At 42.5% G+C, this 22243-nt stretch overlaps 1 protein-coding gene across 13 annotated transcripts in view; it reads left to right on the top strand.

Moving 5' to 3' along the window:
* TANC2 (tetratricopeptide repeat, ankyrin repeat and coiled-coil containing 2) overlaps positions 1-22243 on the top strand; it is a 289333-nt gene that overhangs the window by 196757 nt on the left and 70333 nt on the right. For all 13 annotated transcript variants that reach the window (XM_074926925.1, XM_074926923.1, XM_074926924.1 and 10 more), the window contains 3 exons: positions 277-540; positions 12583-12708; positions 21507-21788. In XM_074926925.1, the coding sequence (XP_074783026.1) occupies positions 277-540; positions 12583-12708; positions 21507-21788 (672 nt within the window). The remainder of the gene's footprint in view (positions 1-276; positions 541-12582; positions 12709-21506; positions 21789-22243) is intronic.

Here is a 22243-nt window from a genome sequence, read left to right as displayed (position 1 = left end):
CGAATACAATGCTGCACATAATTTTTAATACTCTTTGTGATTACAAATGGCTTTTAACAGTATGAGCCAAAACATTATAGCCTAAATGTTCTTTTAGAAGTAGTAAGCAGAAACAGTATCATTAAACTAAATTCCATAATTGCTGATTTATGGGAATGTGGAAAATATGATGAACATCATTTTTGGCTCTTGCATTGCACAACTCGGTGTAGAGCAGCGTGTGTGCAGGCCATTCTTTCTTTGTTACTCATTTTGTTTATAATTTCTTCCTTCAAGCTACTTTGACGAGCTACTCCGAAAATGTGGAACGCACTAAATATGGAGGGGAAAGCAGTAAAGAACTTGGATCTGGAGGAAACCTGAAACCTTGGCAGTCCCAGAAATCCAGCATGGACTCCTGCTTATACCGTGTGGATGAGAACATGACGGCCTCCACCTACAGCCTGAACAAAATCCCAGAGAGGAACCTGGAGACCGTCCTGTCCCAGTCAGTGCAGTCTATTCCTCTTTACCTTATGCCACGGCCAAATTCAGTAGCAGGTAAGAAACAACCAGTTCTGCCTTTAGGTCAGAGCAAGACACAGTACATGCATGTCACAGCTTTTTTCACGTTCTCATTATCCAAAGAGAAATCTCCTTTCTGTAGTCATCATCATTAAGCATGACAAAAAATGTCTTTTCGTCTGACTTAATTGCTTCTAAATGTAAAATTCCTGTGGGGGAAACTGGTTCTGATGATGTTTAAATGGTTATTTCAGCAGTCTGTGGTATCTTTTTTTACAAAATCATACAACTGTAATATTATTGGAGAATATGTTTTTTAAAAAAAAGATTCTTTGCTGTCATTACAATCTTGAGTTTAAAGTACTGCATAATTCCAAGACATCATAGCCATTTCTACTATTTCAAAAGGATTCACTGCAAGAATAATCAAATGTCTGATCTTCTCTGAAGTTCTTAAGAACTCTGGAGTTAAGAGAATTACGACGCTTTCTGTCTGCATAAAAGTTGCTATGGAACCCATCTCTCTTGGTGGACTTGGCCCTGAATGTCTTAGCACACACGTGTGCACACACTGGTTTGGCTTTTGCAGCATCTGGGATTTGCTAATGACTGAATATTACTTTTTTTTGTTTTGGCCTACCATCAACATCATCTTCTTTTAATTTTATGTCTGCTGTTTGAAAGATTCCTACATGATGCTGTGACATACCTTACTGATGTCTCTTAACAACCTGCTAAATTTCCCCCTAAAGTTGGTAACAGCAGGACAAGAAACAAGAGATAGGATTAAAAATATTAAAGTTGCTGAAAAGCTGCTTGCCTGGAATTATTCTCCTTTGCTTTGCTGCCCCATATTTTATTTTATTTTTTTCTTGCTGGGTAACTTCTCTGTGGTTAAACATTCTGTTGAGGTGGGCTGTATGTCTGTCTGTATAGACACATGGAGAAATACAGACTTTGTCATTTTGTAGAGTGCCTGCAGGATTCTCCCACTGACTGGCAGCATGAATGTTGCTTCAGAAAGTCCGGACTGCCTGGGATATTGTCTGTTCAAACAGCATCTCTTGGCAACCCAGGCTGTGTTGCATAACTAGATTTCCTTTTTAATCCCACTTTGGACAGTCATAGGACTAAAAGCGATGTAGAAACGAGATCTTATAGATGCTAAAATATGGGCACCCTAAGCATGGAGGTACAACAGCATGTGCTACTTACTTATGTCTGAAAGACTAAAAGCCTGGGATTTTAGAATGGAAAGGGGGGATAGAAAAGAAGTGGGAAACTTGGCTTGCATAGCCTTGTTACTTTAGGTTCATTTCTTACAAATGACACTGTAAACACTTTCAAAAGAGACCAGGGTGAGCCAGGTACCATAAATTTCAATACACGTGTGTATCGATATAATTGATTTTGGAAGGTATTGGCTTGCTTGATGCATTTTGAGGCAAATACTGTTTCAAGAGAAAACTGGCTAGCGAGGTTTGGGAAACCTTTTTCCTTTTTGATGGTTTTGGTTTGTGGGGGTTTTGCTGCTTTTAAAGTAGTATCTCAGCTTATACAGTTCATGTCCCAGGATAAATCATTGTGCCAGTGACTATGGACAAGAATACAAGATTTGGCTTAACCTTTGATCATCAAATGATCATGTTATCTCCTATAAGTTTATGGCACCAGAAAAATTACGTTTTCTAGGTAATAGACTTGTATGGATTTTTTTTCCCCAGACTGGTTAACCTCATTATCTGTGTACTTGAATGATGGGAGAGGGAAACCAGATGTAGTTGCATGGTTGACTTAAGCCTTTCTGCAAAACGTGCCATTGCCCAAAGAGTTAATCCTGCGCTGGCTGCCAACTCCACGTCCTTGCACCAGCACCACACCTTGGGTAGCCATTTGATGAACCAGATGAATAGACTAGTCTGACTGAAACTTAACCATTCAGAAAACATGTATACTAATTTTGAGCCCCAAGTTCATTAGCGTGGAGGCAAAGCATGGCTGGGAGTGGGGCAGAAAGCTGCCTTTCTTTTAATGGTATTCCACATTTTAAGGTAAACAAGAAACCACAGCTTTGCTAAAACAGACCGTTCTTGTCTTTTTTTTTTTTTTTTTTTTTTTCAAATGCAGTTGAATTTATATACAAACAGCCTATTCTTGGGAACGAAAGCATGGCAGCACTTACACCTTGTGGCTTTTTTCCCATTTTCTTACCTTTTTTTTCTTTTTTTTTCCCAAGGTTCTCCCTGACTATTTTCCAAAATGGCACAAAAATGTTCTTTCTTATAGCAGCCTTACAAACAGCAATCACTGCTGTGTAATACATCCCTTCACTCGCTGAGCAGCTTACAACTAGAAGCAGTTCTTCCAACACATATTGGTCTTGTCTTGCACTTCGTTGCATAATACTTCTTCAGAAATGGTTAAAACCACTTCTTTCAGTAAATAATGTTTTTTCTCTTGGAAGTACATTTTTTTTTACTCTTGGGGGAAAAAAAAACAACAACAACAACAAAAAAAACCTGACAAAAACAACAAACCACTGCAGGCTCTTATGTACTGTAAAATGCCAAAGTGAGATGTTGGATTTGGTAGAGCACTTCTGGGTCTTGGTTAATTGCTGAGATTTGTGGGTTAGTGTATATGTGATACGAGGTTTTTAAAAGCCCACTTGTGACAGCAGTGAGAGCACGTCCTTCACATCGGCTCAGTGGAGGCACGTACGGTGAGCAGTGCTGAGTGAGGTACTGCACGGAGTATCAAAGTTGTTAGGCAATTTTCTGGTATTAAGTCAGAAGCAGCTGTGAAGGGCACTGCTGTTTGCCCGAGCAGCGAGCACTGCAAAATACTGACTTGGAAAAACTGTGCTGCGGAAGAGTCGGAGCAAATTATTCCTCTTGCAGTAACAGAACTTAAAGGTCTGTGGGTCACATATAACTTACAGACAGCAAATTGTTCACAGCTTGGCTGTGAGGTAAAGTGCTGCTAACATATTAGAAGAAAATTAAGCAAAATATGAGCATAGTCTCTGTGCACTAATACTGTGTTTCAGGGGAAAAAAATCTTAAGCAAATTCAGGGACCAGAGCTGCTAGTTCTTTTCTCCTAATATCCCACATAAACAGCTCTCAGTTATATTTAAATTAGTGCCCCCACACTTCAGATCCAGCCCCCCTCTAAAGTCAGTGGGGCAGCTCAGCCACTGAGTCCATTCCACCTTCAAATTTCATCAAGTCTTTTCAAAGCTAAAAATTCAATTCAGCTCCTGAAATTGGTTTCGTGCACCATTTTCAGACTGTCTTTATAAATGCAGAGAGGAGCCTAGCCTGTCTCTGTATTGTCTTTTTTGTCTTTTGATATAGAAAAGGTATTTTTTATCTCCATAGGGAATCTTTTAAAGATCATCTTATTGAGTTAGTGTTTCTGTTGCACTTTTTTTCTCGCAGGTTGGTGGAGCTAAATATTCTTCCAGCATTTTTTACTTATGTCTCTCTGGAATGCCAAGGTCTTTTTACAATCTCAAGATTTTTTTTCTATTTTCTAGATAATACTATTTCTGCCATTTTACCTATAAAGTCACTATCAATTCAAAAAGAAAAGTAGTTACCTCAGTGTATTCCTCTTATCCTTAGAGTGAATGCTTGTGGCCACAGTGCAGCCTGAGAAATTTAGATTTTCATCAGCTAAATTGCATAAAATCAGCTTGGAGTGGAATGGTTGTATAGCTTTCATCTTGGAAACTGAAATGTATCCCACTCTAGCGTTGGTCCTTCGTGAGTATTGGCCTTGGGTTTCTCATAGTCTCTTGGAGTTGGAGAAGATTTACCTGGATTTACCGAATATTTTTAATATTGTGCTTTCAGTAGCTTATAATTTTAGCAAAGTTACACTGCTTGAATTCAGATTTTTAATAACAGATGGCTGAATTTTCTGAAAAACTTCAGCATAACTGTTCTGCCACGTTGGATGTGAAAATAAGGGGAAAATGCAGTGTTTTGCTGGAGATAAGTTCCTGTACTCGCTGCAATTGAGAGGTCCCGGCACTTCCAGCTTTGCCACTTGGGCAGATTTTGTTAAACCCCCTCTTTGAGGCTCTGAATTGGGGTAGATTCTTGTAATGGTACTGACTTCAGTGGTCTGAGACCACCTGATTTACATGATCATCATATTATCGGGGAAATAGTTGTAAGAAGCAAGTTTAGTCCCGGTACTTTTTACTTAACTTGAAAATTCACTCTGTTTTGTTAAAATGTAAAATATTATCAGGTTAGAACCAGCATTGGTACAGACAGGAAAAAGTCACCGTAATATTTCAGGATTTTAAAGTAGTATTTTAAATCATTTTTGCACAGGTGAAGTGATTATATTTTTCTGTTAACCTCAGGTTACAGCTCAAATCCTTTTTTCTTTGGTTTAGCCAATGCTATATTATACTGTATTAACTTAATGTATGTGTGGGGGGAAACCTACAAAACAAATTAAAAATTTTCTTAGTTCTAATTAAGGAAATTCTCTTCCCTTCCTACGTAGTCCAGCTCGGCAGTGTGGGGAGGTGTGTGTTACCTCTCCTGAATACGGCCTTTGCAATACAAAGAAACTTTGCTTCATTCTTCCAGTGTTAACAGCAATTTTTCTTGCTGTGTGGCATTCAGGAAGCATAACCCAGTAATCACCAGTTCTAACCAAAACCCCAAATCTCAACACTTTAAAACAAGAAAAGAAGAAAGGCAGGAAATGGAAAGGAACAAAGAAGTGGAGTCAAGGGAACGAGTGTCCATGTTAGGGGTGATGATGTGGGAAAATCTCTGTACTTCAACTCGCACCGAGCCGTGTGTGCACCAGCTGTAGCACGGGCGGGAGCAGTCCTACCAAAGACCCCCGTGGTGCCAGGGCAGAGGGTACAGAGCTGATCTGGAAATCCCCCGTGGTTATGGGACCCAAAAAGCAATTATAATTCCTTTTTTTATTGCGTTTATCTGTTCTCCGGTGATTTAGGTGACAGTTTCAGAAAGACAGTCAGGAGTTGCTAGCAAAATTCTTTCCAAAAAAAACCCAAGAGAGCAAGTGATTGTTACTTCCATGTGGTACAGAACTTTTTACCTGTCAGGAGAGATGGTGTGTGCTCCAAAATGAGAGAGGGCTGCAATTTTGAGAGGTTACGACCCAAGAAAAAAAAAAAAAAACAACAAACCAAACTGTAAAAATAAGCCCAGGTCTTCCAATAATTCTTTAAAACTCACTTTTACAGTTCAACCCCATATGAATCCATTTGCTTTGCTGTTTTATTGTTCCCAGAAACAGAAAGCTTCAACTGCATTTTCTTCCTACCCCATCCCAGGCAAATACGCACAATAATTCATTTTATATACTTCAACATTTTTCATGCTCATCATAAGAAGACAACTTGGCATTGGAGTTGGGCATTCAGATTTTTTGAATGAACACAAATTTCTTAGGAAAGTTTGCATTTCGTGTACACAATACATGTCTCATTCTATTTCCATTACCCGTGAAATAAAACATGAAATCTTGCGTTATTTAGACCACATGCATGTTTTATAAGGTCTGTTTAAATGTTAACAAAGAATTAAAAGGTCCTTATATAATACTAGCTCCTCTCTTTTGTCTCTTGGAGAATATGAAATAGCAGCAGATATATTATTAGTTACTAACTTCAAAATTCTTTATCCATTAGAAAAGTGTATTGTTGAAGGTGAGGGCAGGGTTTGCATAAATGCCTATAAATTACATCTTTTTGAGAGCATGTGAGCAGTGGTTCTCTTGGGGAGCATCCTGTATCCCAGTAGCTGGCAGCTGGTCCTCTAAGGGTGTTTCTGGCAGAGATCTGAGTGTCTAGCAGACCTGCCTACCTCTGCCTGCACCACACAAGGCAAAAGCACAAGCTAACAGTACAAGAAAGATTATAAAATGTGGATTGAAAAGTGTGACTTTCAGAAAAGCAAATACATCTCTCTCTTAAGGTCATAAAAACACAAGGTCAAGCAGCAGTGTTTGAGCAGATGATGAAAGTGTTTGGAAGAAGCTGATCATAAAAATGGGATTTTACTGTAGAAATATGTCCCTATTTTCCTCTGTCCCATGGTTTCCCCGGAGGCGCCTGGGAAAGGTCGTGTAAACAGGGCGAGAGTGGTGACCGCATCCGAGTGACCCACCTGTGCGATGCGAAACCGCAGTAAGGCCCATTGAAGACCACACGGGAGGGAGCAGAAGCAGAAGCTTTTTCAGAATACCTTTAACTCTGCCCGAGGGAAGGAGAATTGATACCAAAATAGCACAGAGAGAAATGGGATGTTAAACGGAATGCACTGCAGCAGGGGGAAAGGAAGCTCTAATTAGACTGGCCATAGAGCATGTGCTTTTCGGCAAGCCCTGCAATGGTAGCTGTGTTGCAGTGTGACAAAAATCTGCACCTTTTTTTCTTTTTTCTTTTTTTTTTTGTTTTACTTTCATTATGGGGAATGGTTAAACTCTGAATTAGATTCAACTCTTCATATGAATTATTCCGAGAAGATGAAATGAAGATGCTTTGGATAAACCTGAGAAACTTAACGTTGTTCTATTTGTATTTGACCATTTCTTGGTAACATAGACCAGATATCCAGCTAAAAAATATTTTTTATTTATTTTATTTATTAATTATTTATTAATCTTTATTAATACATCTGTAAAGAATCTGAATTTGAGGTACATGGAGAATACCTTGTAATAACATGGCAGGCTTGAATCCGTTGCTCCCAAGCAGGAGCAGTGACCCCCTCACACACCTTTTCCTCATCCTCTCCAGAAGACCCAATGTGCAGAGTCCACCCCCTCCCTGTGCAGCTGGATACCAATTTTACATCAGATTGTTTGTTTCAAATAGCACATTGAAACTGTATTATCTTCCACTATTTGTTTGCCATTTCCTTGGGAGGATTGCATCTGCGGTATGTGAATATTATTTTTGACGAGGTACTTTTTTTTCTCCCTTGTGCTTTATCTGCAGTCACTGTGTCTTACTGTGTGTCTCATTACGTAGGATAAGGTTCAGAATTTGGGTTGAAGCTTTCAACCATTTAATATTATATTTTCTAAGATAAATTGATCTTGCATAATTTTTGAAGTACTGAAGCATATTCTCAGGAAAAATTACTTCTGGTTCCTCTGGCCTTAGATCTCTTTAATTATTCCTCAGTTCTAAATCAGGAAGATAAATCTCAGTTCATCAGCCTGAGAAATGGCAGGATAGTTGTACAGGCAATTGCAAAAATAACCCGTCGCAAAATGTGAAATGGATCTGGCCACTCACACTGACTGCAGTTCATCATGTACAAGTCTCCTCTGTTGCAGCTGTAAAAGATGATGATGAAGGTGGGAAGAGAGCTTGGCTTTGGGCTGCTGAGGAATCATTCTTCACTCCTCGTAGGACCAACAATAAATCAGGCCACTGGCCATCGTTGTGCTTTTCTCTGGCAGCGCACAAAGTTCACTCCTGCAAAACATCTGGGATTGCATCTGGCTTCTTGTTTCACAGACAGGACAGAGGTTGAAATGCAGACTCTTTAAATAAATCGAATCAAAATAAAAAAATACCAACAGGATTGCAGTTCTTCCCAGGAAATGAAACAATTCTTCTTCCAGGAGCACATGTATTGTAGGGACTCAAAAAAAAAAAATTCAGTTGTTGTTCACTTCAGAAACTCCTTTCTGCCTGTTGTGCAGCAGTTGGTTCCATGGAGCTGCCGTCAGAACAGCCCTTTGCTGCTCTGGAACTACCAGAGTTGGTGGGTTTTCTTGATTTGTAATAAAAGACTGACCACTGGCTTACTGTAGACTTCAGTTTTTGGGCAAGTGTATTGAACAGCTCTTGGGCTTCATTCCTGTCTTGCTCACCAAAATCTACATCCTAGACCATTAATGCAATCTTGAAAGATTGTTCAGCCCTTTGCATTAGATTTTTAATGACACAACTCAACAAGTGCTGACAAAATTATGTTTCTTGGAAATCCTCTAAGTCCCTCATTGCTAACCCTCCTTCTAGCTGGTGGCTAAAGCACTTCCTAAGGATGTCTCCAGAGTCTGGCCCTGCACTAACAGCTGTGGTGGCCAGTTGTCCATCATTTAAGCTCCAGAAATTTTGGCTTCATGTTAAAAACCTTTTCCTGCATCATAAGTAGGAAAATCTTGCAGCCCATAAGTAGGCAGTAAGGAGAAGATAGGAATGATGTGAATGAGGCACTGGGCTCTTTATCTGTTAGCTGTGGCTTTTATGTAAGAGATGAAATATCACAGGATTCCATTCATCTGAAGCTATTCTAAAAGCTGGTTTTGAGGAGTTAAAAAGGAGGGGGGAAAAAAAAAGAAAAAAGACTCAACAACACAACCTTTTAAAATCAGCCTTCTTGGAAGAAAAAAGTAGAACAGCCAATATTGCAAAATGAAGAATATACCCATGCTGGTTTTTAGCCTCTATTTAAAGACAGTGATGTGTTGAGCGGGGAGATGCCAGGCTTGGTCAGAGCAGCTGATAGAATTTGAAAAACTGGGCTTCAAAACCTGGGCATGCTCTCACAGTGAGTCTCTTCCTCGAGGTTGGTTTTTTTTTTCCCATAAAGTTTTAAACAAGCACGTTAGTACTGATTTAAGGAACGTACATGCTCGTTGTGGAGCTGCCACTAGTTGATGCTTCTGAAACAGTCAACTAAAACAGATCCCATCGTTCTTGAGGGTCAGATATGGTTTGGGCAGTACAGGTTGTGTATGGCGTATGATTTCTGCCTCTTCACAAGAACAATTTGGCATTCTAAATCCTGTAAAATTAACAGAAGGCTCTGTGCTGCCCTAGAGTATTGCAGGTCCTGCTTTGTGTGCGTGCAGCGTGGCTTTAGTGCAGTATTTTCTTGGGGTGCACAGGATTGACCTGTATGAGGGTGTTTTCCTGAAGACTGCAAGTCAAAAAAGATCTGCTAATAATCATATTGTAAATCTGATTCTCTATTCAAGGACTAACATGATTTAAAAAAAAAAAAAAAAAAAAAAGAAGTTACTTTAGTTTTCTGTTCATGAGTAATTGGGAAGGAAGTAATTTTTGATTTTAACAGTTGTGACATAAATTAGAAAAACGAGCCCTTATGTTTGTTGCTATATTGAATGGTCTTGTATAAAGAAATGAAATTACCAGCAAGATTAACATTTCTGGTCATCCTTGATGACTCTGTATGTGCCTTATAGAATTAAAATTGGACTGGAGCAGGACTGAATATGGAATTTAGAGGGAGGAAATGTTGTCCTGCAGCAGCTGATAGATATATATAGAGGGATATATATACACACACACACACTCTGATATCTATATATATATATATATTTATATTTAGCAGCAAGTCCAATATGGGGAGTTTTGTTTTCCTTCCCCTTTTTTTCAGAGGAGCAGGAGCATCTTAACGGGTAACATGAGCTGAATTAATGAGAATATTTAGCAGAAGTCAGTGAAGAAGAAGTGTGGTGTCTTCACAAAGAAACAGTAGTTCTTTCAGCCAGCAAGTTTGTTTATTGTATGCGACGAAGCCTTGGCGCAGCAAAACTGCTGAGCTCTGTGTGTAACGCATTAATAACTCCCATTCAAGGGTAGAAGATATGCCTGGAAAGGATGATAATCCTTATCCTAATTTAATGATCTGCATAAGCTTACTGCAGTGTCATTTACAAATATAAAAGAAAAGCATTCAGATGTTGATTTTTAAAAAAAAAAGTTTTTAAAAGGGGTCTCCTTTGCCTGAATATTCCCATTCTAAACTCTCCCAGGATCAATTAGGGCTGTTTCTGGTGTGGATTTTGAGCATATACTAAATGCAGTAGCTGGTGCTAAGCAATCCTGGCTGGCTGCTTTTTATGTTGTTGCCTGACAATCAACTGAAGTGAAAAGGGATTTTTATTTAACAGGAAAGGATTGTCTATTAAGGTCCTGCTTCTCCTGAGCAAGTCAGCAGCCACGTGTGGCTGCGTCAGACGTCCCCACGTACCCGGGCTGATGCTGGTGTGGGTGGTGGGATGAAGTGGGAAGGACTGACCTGACGTGGGACCAGGCTCCTGGGCAAGCCTGTGGTTTGTGTCCCTGGTCCAGATACCCCCGGGATCCCTTGGGTCTGCCCGTGGTTGCTGCAGTGACATGTGCTCCTCCACTGCAGCTCCCCTGGCTCAGCCACGCTACAAAAAATGGACATAAATTGCCCACGGTTCTATGCAAAAGGCACATTTCATTGGCTTGTGCCACCAGAGTAGAAACCCAGAGCTGAGTGTTGGCGATGCTGGGAGTGGGCTGCTTATGGAAAATAACTTCCAGCCCTGCTAAAGCCATATCTTCCTAATTGCAGCATTTCAGCCCTAATCTGCTCCTTCACAGTGAACATGTAATCACCTTTACAAGAGCAAAAGAGCATGAAGGACTTCTAAAAACAGACTTCGATGGTTTTATCTCCTCTTTTTTTCTCTCGCTCCTGTTATTTACCTTTTGTCCTCTCTCTGTCCCTTTCTTTTTCTTAAAACTTAACATGGAGTGTTCAGGGCAATTTGAAGAACAGCATTAAAAAATTGCTGCCAAATTTAAGCCCCTTCTCCCCAGCCCTTGTTATAGGCTCTGATTCTTGCTTAGTTTTTGACTGCAACACAATCTTGTAAAGATTTTTATATGGTCATTAGACGTTGTGTGGAAAAAAAAAAAAAAAAAAAAAACGTTTCTCTTAGTTTTGAAATTTTCTGCCTTTCAGTGTCGTTGAATTATTGCATCTTGTGTTGGGTGGCAAAGAGGAAGGATTCAAAGTCCAGTGCTGTGAGCTACTCTAGAGAGCTCTATCAAAATATTTACCCATTTCACAGCGAAGAATTAATGTCAGCTTCGCAGGCAGTCTTTGAAGAAGTCATTTAATGAATTAGTTCAATTTAAAATAATAATCTTGTTATGGTAATTGACCAAAAACAAAAGAAAAAAAAGCAGCATCGGATACAGAGTACTAGGCAGCCCAACACCGAGCAGCGTGATTGCCATTGCTAAATGTTTACTGTGAATTTTGGAAATGGTTATCAGAACAAAATACGGGTGATCTGCAAAGACTATTTTTAAGTTTTCTGTTTATAATTGGGAAAATAATTTCATGCAGTGAAGTTCTAATTTCTTCGTTTTACAATATTCTGTAAATTACTTGGCTGAAAAGGTTTTGACGTGGCGGAACAGTGGGTACGTTCAAATGCAAGTGATCCAAATTTGTTTTGTTTAAAACCACATTTTCGCCTGTCTTCCAATCTTCTCCAATGAAAAAAAAAGTGGATTGATGCAGCTTTGTGGCCAAGGTTATCTCTAGTCATTCCCCTTTGAAATAAAAAAAAATAACTTGTGCTGTATTATCTGCCAGTTTCTGAGAAAGTTTCTAGCTGCAGTTTCTGCTCCAACCATGCTTACTCATGTAGCGATGGCACCTTCAGAAGAGACCAATGAATTATTCTTATTTAATCTAGCATTGTAAAGAAAACTAAATTCTTCCATGAGCAAGTAACATTGGAATGGTAAAGTTATCTTTAGTTCAGATAACATTCTTCTCATTTATTCATGTCTTTTTGCTGGTCTGCTGAAAGTTTAATTTTTCTGCCACTAATTCTGGTAAATATTAATATCCAAACTAAGTAGCTCTAAAATAATTGAAGAGGAGATTGTGGGCTTTAACATAAAATACATTATTAAGTTGTCTTTACATAGTAGGAAATGTTGGCTGCCTCTGTCAAGCTTTCAACACATTGGGAGAACTTAGATCATAAGAGACTCCATGTCTCCATTTTCCATGTGTCTTTTTTATTTATGAACATCAACAGGAGGCCAAAGCAGAGCAAAAACTGATGGTGCATGAAAAAAAGTTACCAAAACACTTCTTTACACCTCGCTAGGGGAAATTAGACTTGGTTCATCTTAGCTCTGTTGACTCGTTGTAGTTACAACTCTGTGTGTTTTGTTTAAAACCCCAAAAATACAATAACGAGAGGTTTAGATCTGAAAGCCAGGTGTGTGATGGAGTTGTTTGCTTTCTTGTGGCAGCCACCAGCTCAGCCCACTTAGAAGATCTGGCTTACCTGGACGAGCAGAGACACACCCCGCTGCGGACCTCGCTCCGAATGCCGCGGCAGAGCGTGGCTGGCGCCCGCGCGCAGCAGGACCTGCGAGGTAGGAGCATGCTGGAGGTTTGGGGGCTCTCCTGTCACAGGGGTGGGAGATTGTACAGCAGCCTCTCCGTCCCCTTCCTTGTGAAAATGCTGGAGCAGGACTGGTTTACGTACTGGTATTAAGCGCTGCCTCTCCGTGAAGATATGAACCAGTCTCCTTTATTTCCAGTGTCCTTGGTGGCATGGATGGATTGGAGGGGGGAGAAAATAAATGAAGTACTGAACTAAGTGCTCCTGCCTTCTGTCTGGTGGTAGCTGACTGGCTGGTGCCCTGCTTCTCCATGATCAGCAAAGTGCCATAGGTGTAACCCCAAGTAACCCCATTTTTAGGGTTACTTTTCTAGGGTGACAATCTCTGGTTTGCCGTATGCACGCTGTATGCAGCCATGGTGTAAAGATGGATTATAGAGGAATCATATTACTGAATTGGCCCCAAAGTCTCAGCAGCTTCATTTTTTCAGGAACACGTGTACAAATCAACACATTGTATGGTAAAACCAGAGTGCAGTATTGCAGCCCCTGCTCTGCCTTCCAGAGCTGCCCTGTGCCCTGAGGCAGGGTGATGGCCACCTCCTCCAGGCTCAGGTTGCCAAGGCTGCTGCCCTCCCTGAGCCCAGCAACCACATCTGGGGTGATGGAATGGGCTGCGTGGGCCTACAGACAGCCTGTGGCTTGAACCTATACAGCCACCCCTGTATCACATAAAGATATTCCTGCAAAACATCCCTAAATTCTTCTCCCTTATTGCTCCCCTCCAGCCCTCATCAGCCTTTGAGCGCTGTGGGGCTAATACTTTGATAGTTTCTAAAAAAATTAAAAAATTTTGATGGGCTGATACGTTTTTCTTCTGGTTTTTGAACAAAAAGCAAAGGATTACAGCCCGTGCTTTGCAGTTTTCAGTTGTACCACTAGAGAAGGAGCCAGGCACAGGGTGTGGGGCTACCATCACGATGCGTCCCTCTTACAGACACTCACAGTGCTGGTATTCAGGCAGTCCTTTGACTTCTGAAAGGCCTTTTGAGAGGGAAAATTTTTGTGGTTCTTGCTGGTGAATTCCACAAAAAAGACATGAGCAATAAGAAGAGGAGCCAGGCCTGACATTTTTAGTATTTTGTTTCTTTTCAGGCAACTCCAGCTAGATTCACCCCATGTTCTTGGGGTTTCAGCCTACCTTACAACTTCCATCCCCCTTTTAATCTGAGCGTGGTCTTTGGTTGCATCCTCAAGCAATCACCTGTAGCACATCAACAGCTTAATGCTTCATCCCCATGATTGTCATTGCACGGATGAGTAAATGGCCAAGGAAGCTCGTTTCGGAATTTTCTGGACATTACTGTGCCATGAGACAGAGTCACGGAATCATCTGGGTTGGAAAAGCCCTTGAAGCTCCTCCAGTCCAACCATTAACCTAACATTGACAGTTCCCAACTCCCCCAGATCCCTCAGCGCTGGCTCAGCCCGACTCTTCAACCCCCCCAGGGATCCCGGGGACTCCCCCCCTGCCCTGGGCAGCCCATTCCAACGCCCAACAGCCCCTTCTGCACAGAAATCCTTCCTCAGAGCCAGCCTGACCCTGCCCTGGGCAGCTTGAGGCCATTCCCTCGGGGCCTGGCGCTGGGGCCTTGGCTCCAGAGACTCACCCCCCTCTCTGCCCCCTCCTGGCAGGGAGTTGCAGAGGGCCAGGAGGTCTCCCCTCAGCCTCCTCTTCTCCAGACTGAACCCCCCCAGTTCCCCCAGCCGCTCCCCAGCAGACCTGTGCTCCAGACCCTGCCCCAGCTCCGTTGCCCTTCTCTGGCCACGCTCGAGTCCTTCAATGGCCTTTTTGGGGTGAGGGGCCCAACATTGAACCCCCTCAGCGAGGGGCGGCCTCACCAGTGCCGAGCCCAGGGCTCAGATCCCTTCCCTGTCCCTGCTGGCCACGACAGTGCTGACACAAGCCAGGATGCCATCGGCCTCCTCGGCCCCCTGGGCACTCTGCTGGCTCGTTCTCACCCCCCCCAGTCCCTCTCTGACCGGCAGCTCTCCAGCCACCCCTCCCCAGGCCTGTAGCCCTGCTGGGGGTTGTTGTGGCCCAAGGGCAGCCCCCGGCATTTGCCCTCAGTGAAACTCCCCCAGTTGGGCTCAGCCCATGGCTCCAGCCTGGCCAGTTCTCTCTGCAGAGCCTCCCCACCCTCGAGCAGATCAACACTCCCACCCAACCGGGTGTCATCTGCAAACTGACTGAGGGGGCACTCGATCCCCTTGTCCAGATCATCAATAAAGATGCTAAACAGGAGTGGCCCCAAAACCCAGCCCTGGGGGACACCACTTGTGACCGGCCGCCAACCAGATTTAACTCCGTTCACCAGACTAGTTTGTTCTCCTCCATATCGAGAGAGAAGGGTTTCGGTTGGTGGTACATTAAACTTTTCTTTTTTCTGGAGTTTTTTTGAGCAAGTACCCACCATCCTCAGGTGAGGAAATCAGGAGCTGGAGGCTGGCAGGTTGGGTTTTCACTGAGCACTACAAGCACGACCTGCTACAGCCTGGTTGGGATTTCTACCAAATGCACAAGCCCCAAACTGGAAGAAAAAAGTGGTTTTGTGTCACTGTGGATCGCAGTCTGTAATGAAATCATATTGGCTGGTGAGGCAGTTATAAAAATGTATTAGCAGGCAGTAAGTGAAGAAAGCAAAGTTTGACAGACAAAATTTCCATATGTTCGAAAGGAGCAGCTTGCCAAGGCTTCGTAATTTGCAGTGATTGCATCCAAAACATTAAACTTTATTGTAGGAACAGAATCAAATTGTTTTCCAGACACACTTTTAAAAACCATGTAGCACTACATATTTTCTTTCTTCGTTTTGTTCTTTTTCTTTCCTTTTTTTTGTGAAGGTTGCATGAGAATAGCAGCAGCGTTTCAGCTTTTTGGAATTTCTTGTGAAGTTGAGGTGCCATGCTATTTTTAAAAAGAGAAGGAGAAGAGGAGGATATGAGAAGACCCAAACCACCACTATTTGGAAATATTTTCATTTAATGGAATATGTGAAGGGTTTTTTTTCCCGAAAAAATACTACATGTTCCAGATATTACTGTGAAGTTGCGTTGATCTGGGCCGTTATAATCACCAGCTCTTTGTTCCAACTGGAAATCCTAAACTTGAGTCTTAACTTTAATATCTCTAGTCTCAGCACTGGGCTGAAATAGCAGAGCAGTTCCTGGCCCTGTATCAGGGGGACACGTTACAGCCCACTGGTTTGTTCCCAGTGTTCAGGATTCCCAGTGCAGAGAAACTAAATGGGAGCCGTCCCTGCTATTTTTTGTTAAATCAGTTGTTTTAATCAGGGGAGTGATAGAGCAATCCCAACGGCTAAGAGTGTGACAAGTCTTTGTACCAGTGGCAGGTTTTTAATAGGATGGCGAACGCAATTTTTGCTTTTGCTATTTTCAGCCAGCAGGATTTGAAGCTGTTCAGGGTTGCCATAACCCAAAGTACAAGATGATGGCTGTGATGTACCGTGGAGCAGGAGCCAGATGGTAACCAAATTGTATGGTATTAGAACACCCTGACTGTTGCCATCATGATTGTTTTTCCTCCAAAAAGCAAATGTCAGCGCTGATGCAGGGTGTGAAGAACCATGCTGTTTAGGTGAGGTTTGGAGTGGAGGAGAGGATGGCTCAGCCTCCACCAATACATTGTTTACCAATATACACAATATGGCAGGAGCATGTTTTCCTTAAACTGTCTTTTATAATTTTCCGGGTTTTTTTTCCTCAAGGTATGTGTTTGATACTGTCACTTTTTGGGTAAGAGAGTTTCACAAACTCCTTAAAAATGCTAAAAAATAGTTTAGCCTTTTTCAACACATGGTCTGTGAAAAATAGGCACTGGTTTCATCCTGATGGATGTGTAGGTTTAAGACAATATTGGAAAGAAGTTGCAGTCTAAAGCACGTAAAGGAAATAACTCAGGCATTTGGCTAATTTATGGGTTCTTATTTGACGAAGGACACAGCAGATGCTGATTGATACTGTGTTATTTAGAACCCCATTTCATAGTAATAAATATTAAAAGGCTTCTCACCTGGGCTTCCTCTCAACACACTGGCAATATCCAGGCTATGCAGCTTAGCCCTGTAAGGGCTTTCTTTGGACAGCAAGATGTATCTTCCACCAGGGGATACTAAAATGGCAACAGAACGCATCTAGAACAAAATGTAAAACAACTAATGAGCTGTGGATGCTGATTGCCAGTGCAGCTGAGAAAAAAACCCTGTTTGAAGACAGGGGAGTCTGTAAAACAAATGATTTCTAAACAGGCATTTTAGAGTCTTCAACAACTAAAACAACGAAAAATTCACTTTGTGTAGCAGAGGGTGACCTATGTGGTAAAGCAGAATGGGGCTTTCTCTGACTTTGTTCCTGTTTGTTTTCAGCCCAGTGGCTTTTTTTCAGTCATGAACATAATAGAACCAGCTTTGGTTTGATGTAATAGAAATTTTCAGCCACAAAAAAAGAGCCAGGATGGGTATGGCAGGCAGTGTTTCAGACTGGGATTTGAATTTATTGCTTGGACTCTACAGAAGTTGCATAGTATTTCATCAACTCTCATGAAAATTTTATGCTACCAAACCTTGGTCTGTCCCACTCCACACACTCATTTCCAGGAAAAGTATGGGTTTAATTTATGTTAAGATGTTATCAGAAGTTCTGGGTATTTCTGTGGTACTCTGTCTTAAGTTCTAGAAAATGCTTCATTAAAAAGGAATATAAAACCCAGCAAGTGTTTGACAAATTTTCAAGGATGGGAAGGCAGCTTATTCTCATACTTTGATTTTCACAAGTACTGAAGTCAAGTGGCTAATAAGGTTCATCCAACACACATGCACACATCCTCACCCAATACATCTGAACCTTCTTACCCTCTTTCTCAGAGCCCTTTCCGTTAGCTTATCCTTTAATTAATTTCTGCCCCAAATGTTGAAGCTTGGGTGCAGCCTTCCTTCTCTCTGGATCTCCTTTCCTTGTGATGTGGGATATTTTTTGCAATTTCAACTCTTTGAAGAGAGTTGAAAAATTCTCCCAGAGCTCCAGGGTCTTGCTGCAGGTTTGTGCCTTGCCTGCCTATGCCTGAGGACCACTGGCTGCTGAGGGTTGTAACATAAATAGTAACAGGGGAGGATTTTGGCGTCATTCATCAGACAGTATCGGGAACTAATGAGGATCTGGCACATGGCTTGCAATTAGTCAATGGCAGTCTTAAATTATTCATAAATGTTTTTGACAGTCCAGCTAGGGAAACATTGATGCTTCATTTGCCTTCCAAAGACAGCATGGTGAAATAAAATGTCTTCTGCTGGCACGTGGAGGTGGTTTTGGTGGCTTGGGGAACAAAAACAATGTTCTCAGCCCTCATGTCCAAACTGGTGTGGCACTGTTTTCTTAATGGCAAGATGCTTACCAGCATCCCCTGCCCTCTGGGAGCCCTGAGATTACCAAGCCTGAAGCTGTGAAATGTCTTGGCAGGAGAAGAGGTTTGTTCTGCTGTGGTCAGTGACTGGTAGTTTTGGAAGATCTGGAGGGGTAGAAGGATTGAATATAGGTAGATAAACGGGTATGTCTCTTCTTGGGGTTTTGTTAAGACATTTTTAGGACAGGGTATGCTATTCCCAGGTGACAGTCAAGATGTGGATGTTCATGTCCACTCGGATAAAGACCAATCTTTAGCCTGTCCCTTGTCTGTTTGGGGTGTTGTGGTCAGAGGTGTAGGGGTCACACAGCCTCCAAGCCATCTGCACCTCTGAAAAGAGACCAAGGTTTGAGTCCAGGTCTCCACCATGTAAAGCAGGAGCTTATTGGATCCCATGGCTTTTATATTTAATCAGTCTTGTCTCTGAATTAGCCCCTGAGACCATTTGGTACCTGTTAGGCTTCTAGAAGAGTGTTGTTGTACATTTTCACTCACTAACATGACGTATCACATATATACACACACGCACAGCTACGGCAAAGCTGTAGCTTATCAAGCACAAATCTTAGCTTGATGTTTTCCAGTTGAGGTTGTTTGGGTTTGGGTTTTTTTTAATGTAATTTTCCGTATTTCCCTTGTCAAAACGCGCTGCTGGAGCATTTAATCTGCATCAGTCGGATCACTACAGCTGGGTGTCCTGGCCGTGTCCCTGTGCTGCTGCTGTGTGATGTGCCATCCCCCGGAGGGGAGCCCAGCAGCCCTGCTGAGGCCCAGAGCCAGGCTGGAGCTGCCACAGCCGGGAGCTGGGATGGGGACATGGGGTCGCACGGCCCCGGGGCTGCCTCATCCCCTCCCACCAACAGCGATTTTTCTCCTCCGGTGTCTTTCCGTGCCAGCACGTCCCCCTGCCCTCGCATGACAGACCCCAGCGTGGGGAACCAAGCGAGCTGCCAGTGAGCTGATGCAATTCAAAAGTCATCTCCACCCTAGGATAAATTTAAAGCACGTTTATCATTTTCAAGTGGGAATAAAAATACAGCTCCTGTCTGCAGCATTTTCTGTATCAGTTAAAGAAACAAAAAAGGAAATTCAAAATACCTAACATTCTCAAATACAAGCTCTTTTCCTTAGGCATATCTGACGTGACATAAAATCCCAGCTGCTGTATCAGCTCTGGTTTAATGGATCCGCTCCCTGGTCGGGTCTGGGAAGGATTTCAAGGTGATGTGAGCTGTGGGCATCGGTTCAGCAGTTCCCCAAGGAGGGTCCTGGGGTCATGTCAGAGTCGGGGCACGGGGCCGGGGCGGTGCTGGCGCAGAGCCTCAGCGCCGGGGGGAGCAGCACTGCTGCTGCTGGGCTGGTTCAGAGGCGGGGAGGGAGGTTGGGGGCACTGGGAGGGAGCAGGCACCTGCGTGGTTTGTAGCTTCCAGAGGGTTTCATCTCACAGCCTGGGAGTGGAGCTCACCCCAAAGCACAGAGCTTGACACCGCACGCTGCTCTCTTCAAAACCAGGTGGTTACATTTACAGGGAGATCTTTGGGGTGATAGCACATCTATATCCTCTTCCCATGCAGATAAAGCATCCCACTGATGTAATCTGATAAACTATTTTCAATGAGTAGTCCAAAGACTGTGCAGTAGCATTATCTGTACCCCTGAGGGGTTCAGGCCAGACCAGGAGGTCTGCGTGGGGATTAAACCACCACCTGCATGGCCACAGCGGAGGGTGAGCGGGTGAAGAAATGACAGATGTCAGCAGTTGCTGAATATTTGTGCTCTTTAAGTGTCTGAGAGCTTTTAAAACTTCAAAGAAACCAAACAGCCTCCACTGGAAGCAGCTAATGTAAATGATGGGAATGTGATCGTGCCAAGAGATAACACTGAACAAACCAGTAAGATTTTTTTTACTTAAATCCTTCTGCACCCCTGCTTGGGGATATCTCCTCTGCAGCTTCATGGGATTTCTTTTAAAATACACTACGAAGATGCCTAGATTTTGTATGGTTGTTTTCATTTGCAGTGTCCTGTGTGATCTCAAAACAAATTGAATTCAACTTCTGTGATCACAGCTCAGATTTTCCACAGTTTACCATATCAGCTTAAATACGTGTTGGATGTCAAGTACAGTGTATGTCTTGCAGTTGGAAGGTGCATTCAGAGCTGGCATGCCAGGTCCTGGTCTGAAATCGTGTCCCACAGTTGTAGCTCCATTCACATCACTTAGCCCTGACTGGGAGGGATCATGGTCTAAAATTCAAAGTTTGCAGCTAAAACACCCAGTGTGCCTAACCTCCCCCTGAGTGGGATTCACCTGCTGTCTGTGTGGTCACCTTCTGAACGTTTTAAATTAAGAAACCACCTCGGTGGCAAAGTGGGAAGATCCAGCAACTGCCTTTGCCAGCACCAAGTGCTTCCAGCACTTTTTAGGGTTTTTTTAATAGATCTTACCCGTATCATCTCCCAATTACAGATCTCATAGGCAGAACATGCCATATGAGTTGATCTTTCTAATAGCATCTTTGCACCAGATCTGTGCATAGTTGTTACTCTTTTTAGGGGTGTGTTCCCTAGATAGCTTGTGCTAAATGGAAAGAATGGCAAATACCCTCTCCCTTCAGTCCCAAATGTTCCTGAAAAAGTTTCAAGGCGAGTTTGGGTTTAGTTGTACATTTTATTGTAATCTAATGCATAAAAAAAAAGGGGAAAAATAACATGATCAGTGTCCACAGGTTTAGGTATTGGTGTTGCACCCAGCACATGTGGTGTGTTGGGGAGGTATTTCTTGCACTCCTTGTTAACTTTATGTTGCTTGCAAGACCGCTTCTCCTTGTGAAAAGAGAAAATGTTTTAATTGCCATACAGGAAAATCCTATTAGCAATCTGGTTTCATTTCTATACGAGAGAGTTGAAATAACTTTGCTTAGACTGATTTAACATTTCTGAGTGCTAGGATTTTTTTTGTGCTCGTTGAATTGAACAGGTGAACAGACATTATATATCTGTAGATTGAAAAGACATACAGTGCTGTGTCACAGGGGTAATACCGTTCTGCCTGGGGCAAGGCCTTTAATTCTGGTGACATTAAGCAAGAAATTTCATTCTTCCGGCTATACTTTTCCTGGCTGTAAACTACTTCTTCCTGTAAAATTCTCTGAAATCTTTTGGTGGAAAATGCCATGAATGAGCCAGATGCTTTTAACAACAAACCTATGGGTAATAAATAAGCTTGTATTTTTTTTCACCTTTTGCAATGAAAAGATTCCTAAGGAAGATTAAACAGCAATTTCCAGACTATAGTTTTACTGTTAGCCTTGATGTTTATATTCTTTCCCTGTGTTTCTTCGTTACAGTACGCTTCGCACCGTACCGACCTCCCGACATCTCTCTGAAGCCACTGCTCTTCGAGGTGCCCAGCATCACCACCGAGTCCGTCTTCGTCGGCCGGGACTGGGTGTTCCACGAGATAGATGCACAGCTGCAGAGCTCCAACGCCAGCGTCAACCGAGGCGTCGTGATCGTTGGGAACATCGGCTTTGGGAAAACCGCCATCATCTCCAGACTGGTCGCGCTCAGCTGCCACGGCACACGTATGAGACAGATTGCTTCTGATAGCCCACATGCCTCTCCAAAACGTAAGTACAGCACCGCAGAGAGCTTCAAAAATCAGAAACCTTTTCCATCATTTTTTATAATGATTTTGGCTGAAAAGATCCCATTCCTCTGCAGGCCCAAGAAACCAGCTTAGACTTTGTTGCCAGGGGTCCTGGTTTTACCAAAACGTGTCCCCATGCTAGCTACTATGAAGAAAATTAAACTCTATCCCACCCAAAACCAGCACACCAAGCAAAGGAAACGCCTGTCATCAATATTTATACTGCTCCTGTTCCAAATCTACTTTTTGAAGAGTCAGAATAGTCTGTCTCTTCTTTCTCTGACTTAAAAACATCACAGATTTCTCTCTGATTAGGAAGACTAATTTTAATTGCCAATATTCTATTACTACAAATCTATGCCAGTGCATTCTCCTTCCCATATGGTTTGTTTATCTCAGTTTATCATACGGTATAAATGTTTGGGATGGGTTGCA

This window comes from Athene noctua, chromosome 25, assembly GCF_965140245.1.
Source record: "Athene noctua chromosome 25, bAthNoc1.hap1.1, whole genome shotgun sequence".
NCBI classification, from domain to species: domain Eukaryota; kingdom Metazoa; phylum Chordata; class Aves; order Strigiformes; family Strigidae; genus Athene; species Athene noctua.
Note: the sequence above shows the minus strand (reverse complement) of the source record. Positions and strands in the feature narration are given on the sequence as shown.